The sequence below is a fragment of the Galeopterus variegatus genome, unplaced genomic scaffold (assembly GCF_000696425.1).
Source record: "Galeopterus variegatus unplaced genomic scaffold, G_variegatus-3.0.2 Scaffold179, whole genome shotgun sequence".
Classification (NCBI taxonomy): domain Eukaryota; kingdom Metazoa; phylum Chordata; class Mammalia; order Dermoptera; family Cynocephalidae; genus Galeopterus; species Galeopterus variegatus.
This window is the reverse complement of record NW_007726290.1, coordinates 240,575-263,003: the sequence shown is the minus strand read 5'-3', so window position 1 is coordinate 263,003 and position 22,429 is coordinate 240,575. Positions and strand designations below refer to the sequence as shown.

Here is a 22,429-nt window from a genome sequence, read left to right as displayed (position 1 = left end):
TAAATTTTAAAAAACAAAATAAAAAGTAAAGCAAACCAAGTGGTAGACTACCTAATACTTATTTCAGAGCTATGTGATATGAGTCCAAAGTCGGAAATACTAACCTGGGGCAGCTACCAACATAAAAAAGCAAGTGAAAAAAAAGGCATGATTTCCGTGAAAGCCTCTTGCCTCTTCAGAGGCGCTCTGCTGCAGCCAGTGCCTTTGCTGACTCCTAGGGACTTGAACTCCTTGGTAAGAGTCTTAGTAGAAACATTGTCTCCAAGCACCCTGTATACAGTTTTCCATGACATAGTTCTTCTTCAGCAATCTGTAAAGTGACACCTTCTCTCAAAAGGGCAAAAACTCCAGCCAAGGGATTTGCTTCAGCCAGGAAAAAGAGCCCCCAATTTATATTCCCCCACATGCAAAGGTCTCCCAAATCCTGGTAAATTTAATGGTGGTCAGAATTAGAGGGAACTCTGCAGGAAATTGTCACCTCACTAGACTTATTCATTTTCAAAAGGACTCAAGTTTCAATACTATGTTGAATAGGAGTGGTGAGAGGAGGCATCCTTGTCTAGTTCCTGTTTTTATGATATTGGCAGTGGGCTTATCATATATGGCTTTAGTTATGTTGAGATACTTTCCGTCTATGCCTAACTTGTANAAATCAACTCAAAATGGATGAAAGAATTAAATATACAGCCTAAAACAATAAAACTACTTAAAGAAAACATAGGCGAAACACTCCAGGAAATAGGAGTGGGTACAGAATTCATAAATAGGACCCAAAAAGCAAAGGCAACTAAAGGTAAAATAAACAAACGAGATTATATCAAACTAAAAAGTTTCTGCACAGCAAAAGAAACAATCAATTGAGTAAAAAAAACAACCAATAGAGTGGGAGAAAATATTTGCTAAACATACATCTGACAAAGGATTAATATCCAGAATAAACAAGGAACTCAAACAACTTTACAACAAAAAAAACAAATAACCCAATTAAAAAATGGCAAAGGAGCTGAACAGACATTTCTCAAAGGAAGATATATGAATGGCCAACAGANCTATAATAACCAAAATAGCATGGTACTGGCATAAAAACTGACACACGGATCAATGAAACAGAATAGAGAACCCAGAAATTAACCCATATACCTACAGCCATCTGATCTTCGACAAAGGCAGCAAGTCTACATACTGGGGAAGAGACTGCCTTTTCAACAAATGGCGCTGGGAAAACTGGATAATCATATGTAGTAGAATGAATCTAGACATGTATCTTTCACCATTTACCAAAATCAACTCAAAATGGATGAAAGAATTAAATATACAGCCTAAAACAATAAAACTACTTAAAGAAAACATAGGCGAAACACTCCAGGAAATAGGAGTGGGTACAGAATTCATGAATAGGACCCAAAAAGCAAAGGCAACTAAAGGTAAAATAAACAAATGAGATTATATCAAACTAAAAAGTTTCTGTACAGCAAAAGAAAAAATCAATTGAGTAAAAAAAACAACCAATAGAGTGGGAGAAAATATTTGCTAAATATACATCTGACAAAGGATTAATATCCAGAATAAACAAGGAACTCAAACAACTTTACAACAAAAAAAAACAAATAACCCAATTTAAAAATGGCAAAGGAGCTGAACAGACATTTCTCAAAGGAAGATATATGAATGGCCAACAGACACATGAAAAAGTGCTCAATATCACTCAGTATCCGGGAAATGCAAATCAAAACCACACTGAGACACCATCTCACTCCAGTTATGATAACTAACATCCAAAAGACTGAGAACAATAAGTGCTGGAGAGATTGCAGAGAAAAAGGAACTCTTATCCACTGTTGGTGAGGCTGCAAAATGGTGCAGCCTTTATGGAAAATGATATGGAGGTTCCTCAAACAGTTACAGATAGATCCACCATATGACCCAGCAATCCCACTGCTGGGAATATAGCCAGAAGAATGGAAATCATCATGCCAAAGGGATTCCTGTACTCCAGTGTTTATTGCAGGTCTATATACAATAGCCAAGAGCTGGAACCAGCTGAAATGTCCATCATCTGATAAGTGGATAAGGAAACTGGTATATCTACACAATGGAATACTACTCTGCTATAGAAAAGAGTAAAATACTACCATTCACAACAACATGGATGGACTTCAGAAAATTATATTAAGTGAAACAAGTCAGGCACAGAAAGAGAAATACCACATGTTCTCACTTATTTGTGGGAGCTAAAAATTAATAAATAAATAAATACACAAACAAACAAAGGGTGGGGGGAAGAAGACAGAATAACCACAAAAATTCCTTGAATTATTTAAGCCAAGTACACAGATACAATGGGGGGGGGGAGGAACGGGTAAAGGGGCATGAAAATCAAGTACAATGTATTTTGAGAAGTAAAATTAAATTAAATTAAATTTAAACAAACAAACAAAACTCAAAAGGACTCAGTTCAATAATGATTCCGAGTCACTACAGTGTATTATCTTGCCCTGCTCAATGTGTTTATCACCCCCAGACTGGGAATCAAGACCCAGGATCTCAGGTTACCAAGTTTACAGAGGGCTTACAAGTTGCTAGGTAAGTTTAGTATGCAACCAGATGCAAAAACATTCTAACAAGATTAAATTAAAAATCGTTGGGGAGGGTCGTAAATCAGCATTAGGACCACTGATGAGAGAGACCTGGCTGAATGGAAAGTTAACATAAAAACATCTCTGGAGGCAGCAAATTAATGACCGCAGGCTAAATATGGCCTGCAGATCACATTTTTAAATATACAATGCTTCTAAAGAATTTGAAGTTCAATAGCATTTGATCAGTCCAGCACTCTACAGTTTTCCACAGTTTCCACCCCTCCCTTACACCACACTGCTTCTCACATTTCCCTGCCTGGCTCCTGTGGGCATTTGTGTTTGCAATCTTTGATTTAGGGGTATCAATCAATTGCTATCTCCATAGGAGTCAACTGCTGTTATGGTGATCTATACAAGATTAGGCAATCTCAGATTTGTTTGATAGAAGGATAATGTTAAGAACAAGGGATATTGTGTTTTGAGCAGATTTTGACCTGCTCTGGCTGGCTTTTTGGCTTTTCAGAGGACATTTACACATGTCCAGGGAATGATCACATGGATATGGCTCCAAGCCATGTCCTATGAAGGATGGTTGAAAAGAAAAATAGACTTATAGGGACTCTTGAATTGGCACCCTCCTCTCTAGCTCTGCTGTCCCCTCCTTACTTAAACCATTACAACCTTACAGTTGTGCTACTGAAACAATCTAACTCCCTAACCTCGTATCTCCCTCTCTCACCCCGCTATAACAAGTTCTTTTCAGTAATACACTTCCTATACGTTTCCTGAGTCTGCACACTTCTGCTCACTATTCCTAACCATTGCCATCTCCAGCCTGGACCAATTGCCTACCTAATGACTTTGCAGCAACCACACTTTTTCCTCTCCAATGTATTTTCCAAGCTGCGCATAGCAATCCGGTTGAAACACGAGCACCACTATGTCTTCCTTTGTTGCCTATGTTCCCAACACCCTGGGTCTTCTTTCTGTTCTCAGACACGCCTCGTTCACACCCTCATCTCAACCTCTGTTCATGTACTTTTCCATCTTTGACATGCCTCCCTCAGACCTTAGCACAGTTTGTCTCCTTTTCAACATTAAATGTCTCACCTCTTTAACAGCTCTTTCTTTGTCACTTTTCAGAGCATCCACTCCTGGCCACTTTCTATCATGCTTTCCTAGTTTTTTCATAGCATTCTTCATCAGGGCCTGAAACAACGTACCTATTTGTTAACATGTTTGGTGTTTGTGTCCTCCAATAGAATTGTAATTTCTGGGCAGGGAGTCTAACCATTTTCTTCACTGATGAGTCCTATTGCCCAGAATAAATATGTATGTATGTATGGACTAGTTCCATAAAAACCCTCAATTAAAACAAACAAACAAACAAAAACCTCAGTAACTTCCCATTGCTCTGAAGATCAAGACCAAAATCTTTAATTTGGTCTTATAGGACTCAGCAAGTTTGGCCCTGCCTATCTCCAGCTTATCATATATGAGGGTCAAAAAGTTCATGGAAAGATTTGTATTACCTTTTAATTCTGTTTTTTTCACAAACTTTTTGAAGTACCCTTGTACACTCATCTCTTTGCTCTAACAGCCCTGGCTATCTTTAACATTTTCAAAAACATCAGACTTCTTCCACCTCAGGGCTTTGACACTTGTTGTTTCATCTGCCTGGGACGCCCAGATTTGACTCAGATTTTGAGGCGATTTGACTCTTTTTATCAGCTCTCAGGCCCATTGACTTCACCAGGCAGACTTTCCCGACCTCCCATCTAAAGTTGTTCCTTCCCATCAGTCACTCTGTCCTCTCATCCTCTTTTATTTTTTTCATAGCACTTACCACTAGCTGAGGTTTATTTTTCCATTTTCTTGTTTGTTATTAGCCTCTCTCACAGCATTTTAAGTTATATATAAGTTCAGAGATTTTGTATGTGTGTTTCACCGCAGTATCCCTGGTGTCTAGGGTAGTGCCTAGCAATCACTAGGCATTTAAATGTTTGTTGAATAACTGAATGACTAAAAGAACCCTGGGAGGTAGCAATTATTATTCCTATTTAAAAAATAGGAAAATGGAGGTTCAGAGAGGTTTTATCACCTGCCCAAGGATCCCTACCTTGTAAGGGGTAGAGCTAGAATTTCAATTCAGACACAGTTCAAAATTGGTGTCTGTCTGTGCCCTAACTCCTCTCCCCATCCCACTTTTTCTTGCTCCATCATCTGCTTCAGGACTTCTTTGGGAACCTACTACACATGTTGTCACAGAAGCCAAAGCAGCACATATTTTAGCCTATTACAGACACGTATACACACAGACATGTACAAACACGGACATACATGCACGAATAAAAAACAGCTTTTTTTCCTAACATAAAATTAATCCATGATATTTGACTGAATACAACATAATTAAGACAGCAATATCAATAATTGCATGAAAAATATCAGCCCATGGTTAAAGAAAATGCTCCTTCAAGTATTCATTCATTCCAGTACCTATTATTTATTGTGCTCTGGGAATTCCAACAGATGAGGAAAAACAGACCAAGTGCAAGCTCATGCCAATTTGGCCAAAGCATATTAGACATACTGTATTTCAGTGTTTCTCACACTGGAAGAGAGGAACATCTGCACCCACTCTCCTGAGGTACTCCCTAAAATGTAGATTCCTAGGTCCCATTTCCAGCTAACACAGAATATCTGTTTCACTTGAAACTCACCATAAAACTATGTTTGGGGCACTATTAGTATTTACACTTGAGAAATGAGAAAACAAGCACAGATAGGTTAAGTGAACTGATTAAGGCTACACAGCTGGGCTGGAATGAGAACCCAGGTGTAATTCCCAAACCCACCATCCTAACCCCAGTGTTATACACTTCATTCTTGACCTTTTAAAGATCTTTCCACCCAGTACTGAAACATGAGACCCTCACCACTCAAAGTATACTCTGCAGACCAGCATCATCAGCAACACCTGGGAGTTTGTTAGGAGTACAAATTCTTGGATCTTATCCCAGGTGTACTGTTATCAAAACCTACATTTTTAACAAGATCCCCAGGTAATTCATGTGCAAATGAAAGTTTGACAATCATACTGCAGATTACTGACGAATATAAATGCAGAAAGCAGAGTAATTCTTGTATCTCCCAACATCTTTCTAGAGTTTTCCTTAAGTATCCAGTTATCACATACGAAACAACCCACACCACTGAGTGATGGGAATAAATCCTAGTGTCTGCTGCCACCCTGTGGTGAGAAGTTCCAACCCAGGCAGAATTTGGACTTCACAAAATAAGTGAGGAAACATTGGAAGGGAGGTGTGGGTCAGTTAACTTTTTCAGCCATGTCCTTTGAGAGACTACCACAAAATTCCAAGATGTGATGAAATAGCCCTTGGGGTGCACTGTGAGATGTCCAAACAACAACTGGCCTTTTCATGTGTATCCCACAGGACAGAGATAAAGCATTCACCAGCTCCAGTTAAGAGATCTCACAGAAGTTCAACTTCTGTGCATCCACACAGAAGTTGCATCGTCAGGTCAGTATTCCTACAGATTCTTTTCTCCTTTAGAATTCAGACACACACATATAAACGTGATGGTCAAATGAGGTGTGTTTTTTTTTAATCGCCGATCCAAGTGGCAGTGGTTAGACAGTGGTGAGACAGTTTCTGCATGTGCCTTGTCCAAAAATCTATGAAGCATTCCACAAAGAGCCGTGGAATTTCCCACAGCTCTGTCAAATGCATCATTGGTGACCTCTGTGAAGTTGTAAACAGGGCCAGTCCCACCAATGATGTCTCTAACACCTGGAAGGGAATAAGAAGGAGAGTCCAAAAATTTCCTACATACTTTACCCAAATATCCCAGAACTTGAGAGTGTCCTCAGTCACTGGATGACTTTGTTTTGAAGATTGTGAGCTCAAGAGCTAAAGAAATCCAAAACAGCTACCACAGGTGAAGTGGACAGCAATGGCCCAGGCTCAGCTGTATCTACCAGAATGTTTTAAGGTTGCCTATGGAAAAGTGGGCCAGTACCAAAGATTCCAGCAACTCAAAAAGAAAAATGGTTCATTTAAAAGAAAGGGGATTGAAAGGTAGGTAATGGGGATGTAAGTTCTTTTATTTTGAGTGAGAGTCTTTGGATTTTGCATTAAACAAAATTCACAGTGACAATTAGAAAAGGTGGCATCTCTTTTTAAGCATTGTGTTTAGAAATGAAGACTCTATATGGATTGGAGGGAGGGTGGTTACTGCATTAGATCAGGAAGGCTAGTCTCACAATGGAAGCCTCATTTTATGATCAGAAAAGTCTTACTTATAACAGGGAAATCTTTTTTTTTTCACCTGAATCTGAGTTTTAATGTGGCATATGAGACTAAAATAAGTACTCATACTAAGTTGATATTGCAGCATCAGTATTTTAGACATCCCACATCCCATGCAAATACTATTATTTTGAAAATTTGTTAGCACATTCTTCAAAATAAGCCCACAATCAATGCTTTCTGATCCCTGTCCCAACAATTTTAGCTGCTGAAATATGTACTAATCATATTTTATCGATGTGCATGCTCTTCAATATACATTAAAATTGTCTTAGACCTAATATTTCCCAATGGCAGAACCATAAAGATAGGCATAAAATACTTCAAACACAATACATTTTAATTTGCAAAGTCAGTGTGGTGATTTATTTTCCTATTTCTTTGGGCTTCTTTCTTACCAGCTCCATGAGCTCCAGCTCAGACATGTAGAAGCAAAGTGTTTTCATGGGGCCTCAAGCATCAAAGAGCAAACTTCTGAACTTCCATGGACAAAATAAAAAATTGCAGAGATTTCCACTTTCAATAAGACATAGGGGCTTAAGGGGGAAACAATACAGCCAAATAAATTCAATACCAACAAAAATGTTTTGAAACTTAAGAAGGGGAGGGTTCTTCTCATAATAGAAATTGCAGTAGTTCCATTCCTAGCCTGGAGCAAAATTGCCTTTGTTAATAATGTTATACATAGATTGGAGATGAGGGTGAGGAGGATGGAAACGGGAGACATTCCAGAGATTCAGAGACTGCCCAGAGCTGGGCTTTTTACCTGAGGGGGTGCATGCATGGCTTTCGGGGGTTCCTGAACCTCCTGAAATTCTATTTCTGTTGTTTATGGTGTGTAGGGGTGTGGGGGGGGGTAGGTGTTTATGGTAGTAGAAATTATTTAAAAATTAAAATTATTAAGAGTTCCAGAATGATCCATGGAAGATTCATCCTAGCCCATAAATTACCTTTGGGCAAATTACCAAGAGGTGCTTCTTCCTTTAGACACTTTACCACCATCCTCCAGAAAATTATTATAATAATTATATACAACTATAAGGACTGATGAATAGCACTCCCCTGGAAGTTGCATATGTACAGTTTGCAGAAATCTGTCCTTGGTCCCAGAAGGGAGGCTGCTAGCCCACGAGGTCTCCCTTCTTTCACTCTCTAGAGTGTGTTCCTTCCTTGCCTTTTATATTTTCCCACACAGATCCTATCTACATGGTAATAAAAGCCACCGTTTGTCGAATGTTTTATTAGGTTACAAATACATAAATTATTTCTTTTTATTCTCACAATTCTGAGAATAGTATACCCATTTTTAAATGAGAAAACTAAAGCTTATAGAGGCTAAATAACATGCCCAAAGTTGCACAGTTAGGAATTGTGGTTTTGAGTTGAACCAAGACCATTTAACTTCAGTGCCTGAGCTCCCATGGAACTACCTCCTGGGTATACAGTAATTACACAGAAGGCTAAATGACTTAGGTTCAATTTAGAACAGAGTTTTCCTGTAGTGTGGTACACATGCTACTGGTGGTACTATATTTTAGGTAGTATATAAAGAACATTTTTTAATGGTTGTGAATTTATTTTCATCCATGTTAGAAATACATAATATAAATGTAATATAACAGCATAATATAATATAAATCCTGGGATTTCACCCAGAGAAATGAAGATTTATGTTCACACAAAAACCTGTACATAAATGTTGTTTATAGAAGCTTTATTCATAATAGCCCCAAACTGGAAACAACTTGTGTCTTTCAGTGAGTGAATGGTTAAACAATGTATGGTATATCCATATTATGGAATGTTATTCAGCAATTAAAAAAGTGAACTATTGATACATACAACCTGGATGAATGTCCAGAGCATTATGCTGAGTGAAAAAAGAAAAAAAAAGGTTATATGCTGTATGATTCCATTTATATAATATTCTTGAAAGGACAAAAATTTTGCAAATGGAGGACCCAATTAGTGGTTGCCAGGGTTAAGGAGAAAGTGGGGGCGAGTGGGAATTGGATGTGGCTATAGAACACAAGGGATCCTGTGGTGCTGCAAATGTTCTGGATCTCAACTGTATCAATGTCAGTATCCTGGTCATGATAAGGTATTACAGTTTTGCAAGATGTTACCATTTGGGGAAACTGGGTTAACAGTACTGTACACAGAATTTCTCTGTATTTTTCTTACAACTGCCTGTGAATCTATAATGATCTTAAAATTAAAAATTTAATTTAAAAAAACCCTGCGATTTAATGGGTCTTATTGCTGTAGATGACACACACACAAAAAACCAAAAACAAAACAGTTAATTGAGGAAGAATATTAGGTAAATAATTGTATCATAGTATAGGTGTTATTCATTCTAGTATAGAAGTTAACAACACAGACTTTAGGATCAGATCATCTGGGCATAAATTATTTAACCTCTTCAGGCTTTAATTTCCTTATGTGTAAAATGAAGATGGCAGTGTAAGGATTAAATTATGTAATACATATGCAAGCACTTAGAAGAGTGTTTAGCACATAGAAAGCTATCAGAAATTATCTATTTTTATTGCTAAAATATGCCAAAATTATGAAGATGGTACATGACTATTTGGAAGTTTTGAAACATGAGTTTAGAGTATGTTATCTAAATAAGTATTCTATATAAATACAGCATTTATGGGGCCTTGAAGGTTATATACCTAGTAGACTCTCTCCTTTCTCATCACTTTAGCCTTGGAACTGCCAAACTCAGCAAAAACTATCTCAAACCATCATTGAATGATTGCCAATATGAGGTAATGTATCTATCAGATCTGGATTAAAATCTGCATTCTATCCTTGTTCAATTAATTTAAGCTCTCTGTGTCTTGGTTTACTCATTAGTAAAATAAAGGTAATAATACAACCTACCTTTTACAGTGCTGTGAGGATTCAACGAAATAGTGGCCAGATTTCACTTGCTGCCATTGGATGACAAATCACCAAGTAGTTGCTTTGGCTTCATTTTTCTGTGATTTGATTCTTGGTCTTCAATTTCATTTTTTGGAATTATGTAATTACTTCACATTTGAAGTTTGGGGTTTTTTTGGTCCTTTTTTTTTTTTGTCCTTTTTGAGACCGGCCACACCGCACTCAGCCAGTGAGCGCTGTGAGCACACCAGTCATCCCTATATAGGATCCAAACCCGCAGCGGGAGCACCACTGCGCTCCCAGCCCCGCACTCTCCCGAGTGCGCCACGGACTTGGCACTGAAGTTTGGGTTTTAATGATTTAAATTATTTAAACTTTTCAATTTCCTTAATGCAAATTATTTTTATTTTGTTTAGATAGCATAGAGCTGTGTCTACCAATTTAATAAAACAAAATGTATTGGTCCCCAAAGAGGGATCATCCAGTGACAGTGACATGGCATTTCATGAAAGCCAGCAAAATCAGAAAAAAAATGTGAAGAAAGTGAAGACTGCTTTTGGGAGGATGCTGTCATACAAGTATAGGAAGAAGCCAGCAAGTGCCAGCAAAGAGGGCTCCACTAAGCCTAAGGCCTCCTTTCAAATACACAGAGCCTTTTTCCTCGAATTGTCAAGGAGTTGCCATCTCCCAACTTATTTACCAAACCAAGAATAAGAAGGCTCCCAGAGAATGGTAATCAAAGAGAATTTATCATTGTGTTCAGACCAAGAGGAAGAGTGAAATTAGAATGGATTTTCTTGCTACCCAAAGTATGGCATCTCTGAGAAGCTTGTCTGAAATGCAGAATCTCAGGCCCCACCCAGGTCTACTGAGTCAGAATCTGCAGTTCAGCAATATTCTCAGTTGACTTGTATGTACAAGGGTGCATCATAAAGTTCATGGAAAAATTGAATTAAAAGATAATATGAGTCTTTCCATGAAGTTTTTGAAGGCTCCTCATACATACATTTTGAGAAGCACTTGATTAGATTGCCTGTAAGTTTCTCCCCAGTCCAATTAATCAGTGATTTAATCTGTCTAATGTCACTTCTTAATTTTTTTATACATATATTAGAAAATCAAACTATACTGGAATTTTTTTGTTTTGTTTCTGGAAAAGTAGTGATGCAGCCTTTCAAATAGCCACTTCCATTAGTGGAGGGTGTAGTAAAAATTAAATGAATAAAACTTATGATTGGTAAGTCATAAAGGGTGTTTGATTTTACTGTATCTACTTACTATGTACTTTGTGCAAGAATCAACACTTGAACTGTTAACTTTAAGTATTTTTTGCGATGTAGTATTGCTGTTGTTGGGGTCCTATGTGTTAATGATTAATAATACCACCAATGGTTGCATTCATCTCTGTGGCTATTTTTATAAATTAATAGACTATATTTTTTACAGCAGTTTTAGGTTTAAAGAAAAATGGAGCAGAAAATAGAGAGTTCACATATACCCCTGTTTGCTCTCCCACCGCCACAGTTTCCCCTATTATTGACGCCTTGCCTTGGTTTGATACATTTGCTACAAATGATGAGCCAATATCAATAGATTATTAACTAAAGTCCATAGTTTACATTAGGGTTCACTCTTTATTTTGAACAGTTCTATGCAAGTACATATTGCCATGTATGTCATGTATCCACCATTACAGTATCACAGAATAGTTTCACTGCCCTAAATATCCTCTGCAGCTTTTTTAATCCTCTGCAGCTTTACAGCACAGTATCAGGAAACATATACAGCTGTTATATTACATATATGTACACAAACAATTTCATATTTCACATAGTAATCAGGCTACAAATCTGGTGAGTGCTTTATTCAGACCAAAAAACAAAAACAAAATCAAAAACTGATGATTTCCAGCTGACTGATCACCTTTTCAAACAAACTCTATTCTGGAAAAAGCTGTCACTAATAAAAGCATCCAAGCATCTAGCAATTACCTGGTATGGATTGACCTATATATTTTTGTTGAAAATAACAAAGGGAATATGCTTTGAGGGCTGGAGTTGGAGACACCAGCAGGAAACAGAGGACCAAATTTCTACTACTAATCTGTGCATTGGTTTATTTTCATCTTAATTGGAATAACAAATCTCTCAACTAAGATTTCTCCAGAAAACGTGCCCGCCCTTTAGGATGCAGCTCGAACATACAGCTTGTCTCTGCTGTAGCCCAAAGACAGTTACTCATCCCTGTTGAACTCCATAACATTTTTAATCTATTTAACAAATATTTGCTAAGTACTTTTTATATGCTAGCCAAAATATGAGGGATAGAGTAACAAGTAGAACAGACATGGTCCCTGCCCTCGTGAAGTTATAGCATGGAAGGACTTTTAAACATTGTGCAGATTGTTTTATCTGATGCAAAAGTAGAAGCACAGGATGCTATGGAAACAAATCATGGGTCCTCTAACTTTACGGGAGGGGGCTCAGGAAAGACTTCTCTGAGAAACAAACAACTAAATTGAGATCTGAAGGATGACTAAGAGTTAGATAAGGAAAGAGTGGGGAGAACAGTTTTCCAGGAAGAAAGGAGAGCATGTTCAAGTCCTCATATCAAGACAGCACCAGGCATAATTAAGAAATTTCTAAAAATCCAGGGGGTGGGGGATGGTTGGAGCAGAGAGAGCCAGGGAGAGAGGCTGGTTGAAAGAAGTGGTAAGGGTGTTGTAGGCCACATTAAGAAATTTTAGCTTTCTCCTAAGGGTGATAAGAAACCATTGGATATGTTCAGTCTGGGGATTTATATAATCTAATTTGCATTTTTAAAAGATAGCTCTGACTGCAGAGTACAGTCTAGATTCAATGAGGTCAGGAACAGATGCAAGAACAATACACAGGCTCTTACATTCGTTCAGGCGAGGGATGACATCAGCTTGGATTAGTTGTGGCAGTGAGGATGGGGAGATAAAGGGGAAAGTAGTCATAGGAAGAACTTATAAGATTTGGGGAAGAGCTGAGCATGGGGGTTGGGGGAGGTGGTAAGAGTTTATGGGTTGAGCACTTGCTCTGAAGATGGAGGCACCATTCATTGAGATTAGGATCAATGGACCTGGATTGGAAAGGAAGTCATGAGTTCTGCTTAGACTTGCCAAGTTAAGGTCCCTGCAGAATAGCTAAGTGGAGATGTCAAATAGGCTAATGTATTTTGAGGTCTGAGGCTTCCAGAGAAATCCTTATCAAGGGCCTTAGGCAAGACGAGATGCTTTTAGGTACTGCACACAGCATGAAGTTAACGTTGAAACACACAGCAAATTGCAAACACCTTTTCCACAATATCAGTCCTTTTCACTACATCAAGGAAAAAAATCTCATTTCATGCCCCCTCCTTTTTTAATAAAAAGAGAGTAATCTCAAGTTTAGTGCCTTGATAACATGATTAGTGCCAAAATAACATGACTTTGGTTTTAGCATATTCATTTTTTTTTCTTTTTTTTTTGTCTTTTTCCGTGTCCGGCAATGGATCGCAACCCTCAGTGTCGCCCCCGTACTGGACCGGGACCAGCAACGGGATCGCAACCCTCGGTGTTGCTCCCGCGCCTCGCTCAGCCAGTGAGCGGGAACTGGTCTGTATGTGGGATCCGAACCCTCGGCGGGAGCGCCGCCGTGCTTCCCAAGCGGCGCACTATAGCAGTGCGCCACCGGGCCGGCCCTAGCATATTCATTTTAATGACTGTTTATTATACTGGTTTTCAATTTATGGTAGTGTTTTAAAGTTTCCCTTATAAGTACATTCATTGAGTTAAGCATTAAGTTGATATAAAGAAAAATATTAAGGAATCCAGAGTTCACATGATTCCTGGATATGAGAAAAACTATTAAGATGGTATTTGGCAACAGATCGCACCCCTCAGTGTCGCCCCCGTACCGTACCGGGACCGGCAACGGGATCGCAGCCCTTGGTGATGCTCCCGCGCCTCGCTCAGCCAGTGAGCGGGAACTGGTCTGTATGTGGGATCCGAACCCTCGGCGGGAGCGCCGCCGTGCTTCCCAAGCGGCGCACTATAGCAGTGCGCCACCGGGCCGGCCCTAGCATATTCATTTTAATGACTGTTTATTATACTGGTTTTCAATTTATGGTAGTGTTTTAAAGTTTCCCTTATAAGTACATTCATTGAGTTAAGCATTAAGTTGATATAAAGAAAAATATTAAGGAATCCAGAGTTCACATGATTCCTGGATATGAGAAAAACTATTAAGATGGTATTGAGTGACTAAGCCTTTGGCCACATTGCTGGAGAACAGATTTAACATTGCTTCGCCAACAAGGAATACTCAAGGGGCAGCCATGTACATTAGAGGGTTACTTTTTCTAATTCCACAATGGTTAAAGGGAAAAGCAATGCAGGGCAAAACTTGAGTCTCCGAGAGAGAGGTAACCACCTTGTCAAGACTGGGTTGGTGTCCACTGAGGTCATGACCATAACAAAAGGCAAAAGTGTGCAGGAGATAGTGTAAGATTAGGAAAAGCAAACCCATTTAAAAAAAAATTTTATCCCAAGAAAAAAGCTACTAAGGCAGCATCTGATGCTGTTTTTTCGGGACACTTTTTAATAGGAAGAATATGTTTACAGTTGTGATTTTTACAGGTTCTTTGTTTTCCTTTCTTCAAGCAACTATACAACTTGGTGTTGTAGAAGCAGAGACAGAGGAGATAACCCAAGGAAATACACTCCTCCAGGCCAGGAGAACCATTAAGTGGTTATCTATGACATCTCTTCCTTCAGGACTGCAAAAGGTAAAACACTAAAACAAATTTGCATTTAGATTTACACATAAGTCAATGTTTTGGGATTTTGCAAAAATCATGTTCTCTTCTACCATAAACCCCCCTTAATATACCCTTTAAATCTGCTGCTTTTGTTTCCTCTCCAAGAATTTAGGGCACAGAGTAGGCTTTCCAGGTCAGATTCCTTTACTTCTAAGCTCAAAGTGTTCAGTTTCTACTGCAATCTGGGCAACAGCCGAGTTTGAAGCTTTATACTGACTTTCTCAACTGTTCAAATGTCAAGTTGGTATATTAGCAATCTGGCCTATCTGTGCATGCTGTGTAGGAAGGAATTCACTAGACTAGAGCTGTCCAATAGAACTTTATGCAAGAATGCAAGTGTACATTGTCCAATATAGTAGCCATTAGCCATATGTGGCTTTTGAGACTTTGAAATGTGGCCAGTCCAACTGAGGAACTGAATTTTTAGTTTTACTTACTTTTAATTGAAATTAAAATGTAAACAGCATGTACAGCATAGAAGGTGCAGCAGGAGATGATCCAGGACTCTCCAAACCAAAGCTTTTACTTATCCATAGTTATGTATGTTTGAACCTAGATTGACTATTTAAAAAAAATATGGGGCCGGCCCGGTGGTGCACTGCTACAGTGCGCCGCTTGGGAGTGTGGCGGCGCTCCCGCCGAGGGTTCGGACCCCACATACAGACCGGTTCCCACTCACTGGCTGAGCAAGGTGCGGGTACGACACTGAGGGTTGCGATCCCGTTGCCAGTCCCAGTCCGGTATGGGCGCGACACTGAGGGTTGCGATCCATTGCCGGACACGAAAAAAGACAAAAAGGAAAAAAAAAAAATAGAACCCCAAACTATTATTATTTTAAATATAATAAGCACTTACTTAAACCTATGTTTCCAGGTCCTGTTCTAAGTGCTTTAAAAATATCAACTCAGATACTCCTTACAATAGCCCCATAAGGTAGGTAGTAATGCTCTCCTTATTTTAAGGATGACACTGAGAGGTTAAGTAACAGGAAGACCTGGCTCTAGAGTGTTTATTCTTAATTACTATGCTGTGTACTAATTGTACTGTCCAATACACTGCCGAACATGGCAGTCAATAGCCACATGTGACTAGTTATGTTAATTAGAATTAAATAAAAGTTTAGTTCTCTAGTCGCATTAGCTCCATTTCAAGTGGTCAATAGCCACCTGTAGCTAGTGGCTGTTGTACTGGATAGCACAGAGACACTGCCATCTCAGGAGAAAGTTCTACTAAACAGCACTGCTCTAGAACATCACTGTCAGAGTGCACCAATATTAGTTTTGAATTTTGCTTCTAGATTTGGGGACTACAAGTGTGATCCAATAGACATGGTCCTATTTTCATGGAACTTAGAGTCTAATAGAAGAAATAAACATTAAACCATGGCACTGCAGAGCAGTGGGTAAGGGTAATCTTTTCAATAAATGGCACTGGGACAAGTGGACATCATATGGGGAAAAAATGAAATTTGATCCCTATGTCACACCATATAAAAAATTCCCCTTAGGTTGTAGATTTAAATGGGAAGGGCAAAATCTTAAAAATTATGGAGGACAATCAAAATATCTTCATGAATTCAGGACAGAGAAAGACTTCTTAGGACACAAACAGTACTGACCATAATAAAAATGGATAAATTTGGCTATAATTAAATTAGAAATTTCTGTCCATCAAAAGACATTAAATTATCAACTGACTATAGAGGGGTACTGCTTAGCCCTGAGAATGTTCTTAAAAGTATATTTGAATTAATTAATTCAATTGTCCATACTTTAAAATTTGGACATTTCAAATAAAAATCTGGGTTTTCAACTTCCCTTTGAATAATAGGAAACTTTGGAAACACTGGGCCCACAATTCCTCACAGCAACAAGCAGGAGATGCACAGAGGTACCCCTCTGCAAGAGGCAAGTTCTCTCCAGTCCACAATAGCCCCACAGGTCCTATTTTACAAAACCTGCCCTAGGTATTGGATTTTATAATAGCTGTTTTCAACAAGCACAGAAATAACTTAGTAAATACCAAGTGTGACAGATGCTTAATAGGAAAAAGTACTGGGTTTTATAAGAAAAAAGAGGGGTCTGATTTTAGATGAATCAGGGAAGTTTCTGCAAGTGACATCTGAGCCAGTGACATCAGCAGTGGTTCAGCAGAATCCATTTGTAAACTCCTTGATCAAGCAAAGGGGAGGATCCAGATGTGGTCCCACATCCTACTTTGTGTAGGTCTCACAGTAGTCTAATGCTAATTATTAAGCACAAGGGAAGGGAAGAGTGAACCCAGTAAGACTAAAAAGGGCATATTACCTGGGAACCATGACCTAGGAGTGATTTCCAATAGCAACACTATTAGGACAGGTACTTGTAACTAGTAAGCCAGGGACAATGGGAAAACTATCAGACATGGGGTGAAAAGAACCCAGAGCTTTCTTTTTATGTTTGGAGACATAACTGCCATGAAAATAAGGAAACCTGAAGAAAAGAGACCAAATTAACAACTGGATCTAGTGATAATGAGCTTCTGGGGCACTGATCCCCACACACTTACTGTGCTCAGCAGCTGCAGAGACAATTTCTTCTTCTTCCACTTAACAAATGACCTGCTTTTTTTTTCTGATGCTGTATATTCTTTCAGAGCCAGACAATCTCATTTCTCTGCACCCTCCAGATCTCTTCAAAGAGAGCTCTGGGCACAAAGGAGATACATGGGGCGTGGAGAATAATATGAATACGGTCTCCAACCGGATGTTGTTATACAGCAAATGTTCAGTTTATTAGAGAATGTCCTAAAGATGAAATTCTTATTTAAGTGCCATCACAGAAATAATGTTGGTACTTCCTAATCTCATCTTTTTGCATTTTTACAATAGGTTCCATATTCATCAAAAAAAAAAAAGACCACACTTTCCAGCACTTATAAAAAAGAAACATGGCATGGAAACCATCCTCCAAAAATCAGATTTGACAGTAGGAAAACTTCAAATGCAGGTAGTAGACAAAGGCTTTTACTTTTGTGTCTCAGAAGCATCAAGAGGACCAGGCTTACTGAATGCACAGTCCTGCTAGACAGCATGGATCTAGGATGAAATTAATGATTAGCATTAAGAAATAATGTTAGTGGGGGGCATTCTGAGAGTGACTGAAGGACTGCTGAGGGCACCTAGGATGATGCTATGTGCCTAATAAATATTAAGTGAATAAAATTAAAATCAAGGCATACACATAGGCTTCTTTTGAGAAGAAATGAGATCATCACTACCACTGGGTGGAAAATGTATGTTTTCAAGCTGTTTGCTATGACTTGAATTAAAATAAACCTTTGAGACTTGCAAAGCATCCACCAATTCCTAAACTCATCTCTCAGGAAAAGCAACTATCTCTTTAGTTTTGACAAGGCTTTCTCAAGGCTTTTTCTTTTGACTTCATTTCTTTGAATCTATCTGTTATACGTGGATGACCTCATAGAAACACTGATAAATATATGAAGCTATTGGCCCAAAAACACGCTGAGCTTCAACAGTGTGAGTGTCTAGGGGACGAAATTCTTCAGTCTTCTAAGCAGTTCCAGAGGATATCCAAGAGAACCACGAGGAAATATAAATTGAAAAATGTGTGTTTCCCGTGCACCTGCTGCTGTTTCTGATTTTGTTCCTGACTGTATAAAAGTTATCTTTGTAGGGATTCTTATCTTTTGGTACATAATCCTAAATAAATCTCTCTAATAAATTAATCAATTGGGGGGGGCATTATTAAAGAATATTGTGCCCAACAGTCCTTTAAAAAAAAAAACCTTTACAAAAAATTGATTTTTAGTTCTCAGTCAATATGAGCAAATTTTTGCTTCATAATTCTTACTAATAATGGAAAATAGAAACATTTGTCAAGGCATAGCAATTCCACAAAAAAAATTTCTGCTATGATTTGCCAGATGAAATTAGAGGAAGCACTTAAAGGTATTATGACACTTTTAATATGACTACTACTGAGCTAATTTTAAGCCTTCATTTTTAAAGATGAAAATTCTTATTAAAATTACAAAAATGTAACATTAAGGTATGAATCACGCAAAGTGTCATGTTTCTTAACTAAAATAAATGGAAAAAGATGAAACCGAATGAGTATTGTACATGTAATTCAATACTTAAGAAAATTACAAGTGATTCTGCCTAGCTTAATTTTTAAAAAGACTATGAAATCCTTTATCCAAGACAATTTTAACAAACTATTTACCTCAAATGACTCTTCACTTTATCAATATTTTTTTCTATTGAAAACAACTCCTAAAGAACAAAATAGTAGAGAGAGAACATATCAACAAAACATTTAGCAACCACATTCAAGTATTAAGGAGAGAGATACAGAAAGCAATGCATATTGATTTACTTTGCATGTTGTAATTAGGTCTTATACCAATCATTCTTAATATCATGGAACCTCTCCTCACAAGAATACAGCACAAACATTTTGCACATAATTTTAAAGGTACATGGCCTTCCTGAAGCCTATTCATGGACTCCATTTTCAAAAGTGGTAACAATTTCCAGAAATTGTCTCATCTTCTCATGTATATCCTAGAAATACCTTCTCACAACATTCAACATATTTTGTAAGTCAATCAAAGCTATCAATTAAAAACTACCTAGAATACTAATGAGCACAAACATAGCCAGCTTGAAAACATCTTATTAAACAATTTTGGATGTTGCTTCCTACCTTTTAAGAATAAAAAATAGATGTCAATGAATACAAATCTATACTGGTCATTTTTCTTTGTGTGAAGAAACATAATGAAATGTGCATTAATATTTGAAGCAAAGTAGTTCACTGCCAAACTTTAAATATCTCAAGAGTGCAACAAATTGTAAACATACTAAGCTCATGTAGCTATTTCAATATTCTTGGGAATGGTGAGTAATTAGCCTATCTATGGCTTAGGATCTGCTTCCATGATTATTTCTTGAGCTTCTTCTACCTCCGAGAGCTTCTCGTCATCTGTAATTGAGAAAGAAACATAAAATTTTAGTAAAGTTTTCCTAAATTTTACGTTTCATGAATATATGAAAACATTTTTATTCTTTATTAGCCAATATATTTAAAACAAAGATGGCAAAATGGAAGCCTATGATGGCAACTGGCCTTCATAAGTGTTTGGTTTTAAAAGTGCTATTTTTGGTTGTTGTTGTTTATTATTTAAATCAAAATTTAAATTTTGTGTGGTAGATATCGCTGAAAAAAAAATCTGTTTCTTAGGCTGTTCTTGAACAATCAGAAGATCAGGTAGTACAGAAATTTCCAATTGGCTATAATCAATACAAAAGCACCAGTTCCCCAAAGCACCCACCATTCACTGGGTATGCAAATGTTCTTAGGCACTGACTACTTGTCATTGACTGCCTAGGTCCTGAATTGTTTCTTTATAGTGATAAACAATAAACTATAAAAAAATCTCAAATCTAAAATCCTTGATTTTTTTTTCTTAACTTAAAACACTGGGTATATATTTAAATCAAATATTACTACAAATCAAGACTTTTCTGCATATATTCAAACCAAACAAGTGCCTTCTAATGTCACCCAGCTATACCCCTGTTCAGAAATGGAAGGTATACTCTCTTTCCAAGATGTTTATCCAAAAGGCATGCCCCTGAACCACTTAAAAATCTTCACAAACATTCCTTTTACTTACTTTCCAATGTTTGCTGAAGTTCATGGATGGTACTAAGAAGAACATGAAACTGTTTCCGTCTCAATTCCAGCTGTGTTAACAAGAAACAAAATTTATACAAATTGATCTATAAACATATGTATATCTCACAAAGGCTAATATACATATATACAAATACCTTATCTTCAACGCTTTCTTTAATATGTGAAAGATGCTCTAATTCTTTTCCCAGAGCCTCTAGTTCTCTTAAAAAAAAAAAAAAAAAAAAACCCAGTGTTATATTTTGTTAATTAGGAGAACAGAATTTATAATTAATATCTAACTTTTTAGTTACTAAATATGTTTTAAAAATAAAAAAGGATAAGGAGTTATAACACTCCATATTATGGTGAGATTTTTAAAGCTACGGATGATTTTTTCTTAACACCTAAATATGCACTTATTTTCATTAAAATTACATCTTATATAAATTTTTTAAAGTACAGAAAAACACATATAATAGAATAACAAAACCCCATGATACAAAAGTAAAAGAAACAAAACATTGCCAATTAACTTGAAATACCTTTTGAACCTAACCACCAGCCCCACCCCCATCCTCTGAGGCCCTGTTTTAGTTCTCTACCTATCACTCAGGCAGCCATTAAATCATTCCAATCCTTTTACTATGCATATATTTACATCTCTGAATAATCTACAGCATTAGTATATGATATTTGGGAGGGGGGTTCTAACTTTTATAAATGGTTATTATTCCATATGTATGAATATTTCAGAAACAGGAATAATTTTAAATTCATTATATGTCTTTTATTTATTTTTCACTGATTATGTTTTGAGATCTGTGTTTTAAATGTGTATAGCTAGCATATTATTTTTAACAGCTATTTAGTATTCTACTATATGAATAGATCATATTCTATTCATCCATTTTCCTATGATATATATTGCATGCATTTATTTTAGGCCTACAGGCAATATAAGACAAAGTAAGGCTGGAGGAAGGAAAAAATATCTAATCAAGCAATATTAGAATACACGTTGGGTCTTCAAAAAGTTCATGGGAAGATTCGTATTATCTTTTAACTTCATTTTCCCTCAAACTTTTTGAAGTACCCTTGCATAATATTTAAGATATGACCCTGCCTTTTGAAAAATATTATGTATTTCTATAAAAATGAAATGCATAAACTAGTACTTGAACATACACATATAAAGGTTAGTTCCTTTCACAGTAAAGCTCTATACTTACTTTAATGTTTCATGCCTGTCTGGATGATGCTGGATCACTTTTGCCAAAGCATCATATTCTAAAAGACACAAAAATATGTACCAAACTAAGGTTTTTTGAACCTGGATTATCAAAACAAAATGTGTAATATCACAAATCTCTCTTAATCATTTTCTTAGTATATAAGGAAATTAAAACATTGAAGGATGGAAAGAGTACTGCTAGTTGTACTTGATTTAACCATAACTGTAATGCTATATGACATCACAAATGTTCCAAATATGGATTTTAGCTCTCACTTTTGTTTTTCTATTTACATGTCCTGGACAGACTATCAGAGTTCAGCATAAGCAAAAGAGAACATAGTCACTATTGATCATCAGGTGGACTGATTCTGAAAGAATCTTATTCACTATTTGCCCAGCAAAAAGATTAAAAAATCAGTGAGTTATGTCCTACCATTAATTTCACATCTTAGTCAACAGTAAATTATACTTCTCACTCATTCTAATGGTAATGACTTCAGAAACATAGAAATGATTTAAAATTCAGGTCCTTGTTGCTGTTCCACTGCGACCTCCAAGATAACTCATGTAACTCCTGTTAACCTTTTTTATGAAATGATGAATGGCAGTATTCACTTAAAAGCCTTATTTATTTATTTTTTTCCTTTTTGTCTTTTTTCGTGACCAGTAACGGGATCGCAACCCTCAGTGTCGCGCCCGTACTGCGACCGACAACGGGATCGCAACCCTCGGTGTCGCGCCCGCACCGCGCTCAACCAGTGAGCAGACTGGTCTCTATATGGGATCCGAACCCTCGGCGGGAGCGCCGCCGCACTCCCAAGCACTGCACTCTACCGAGTGCGCCACCGGGCCAGCCCTTAAAAGCCTTATTAACCA

The 22,429-nt window shown here is 37.4% G+C and overlaps 1 protein-coding gene across 1 annotated transcript in view; it reads right to left on the bottom strand.

Annotated features, from left to right (window-relative positions):
- Positions 1 to 17,379: 17,379 nt before the first annotated feature.
- THOC7 (THO complex 7 homolog (Drosophila)) overlaps positions 17,380 to 22,429 on the bottom strand; it is a 21,118-nt gene continuing 16,068 nt past the window's right edge. Inside the window, exons 5-8 of the mRNA XM_008563994.1 lie at positions 21,549 to 21,606; positions 20,475 to 20,541; positions 20,318 to 20,387; positions 17,380 to 19,623 (exon numbers count right to left, since the gene is read on the bottom strand). Of these exons, the coding sequence (XP_008562216.1) occupies positions 19,556 to 19,623; positions 20,318 to 20,387; positions 20,475 to 20,541; positions 21,549 to 21,606 (263 nt within the window). The 3' untranslated portion in view covers positions 17,380 to 19,555. The remainder of the gene's footprint in view (positions 19,624 to 20,317; positions 20,388 to 20,474; positions 20,542 to 21,548; positions 21,607 to 22,429) is intronic.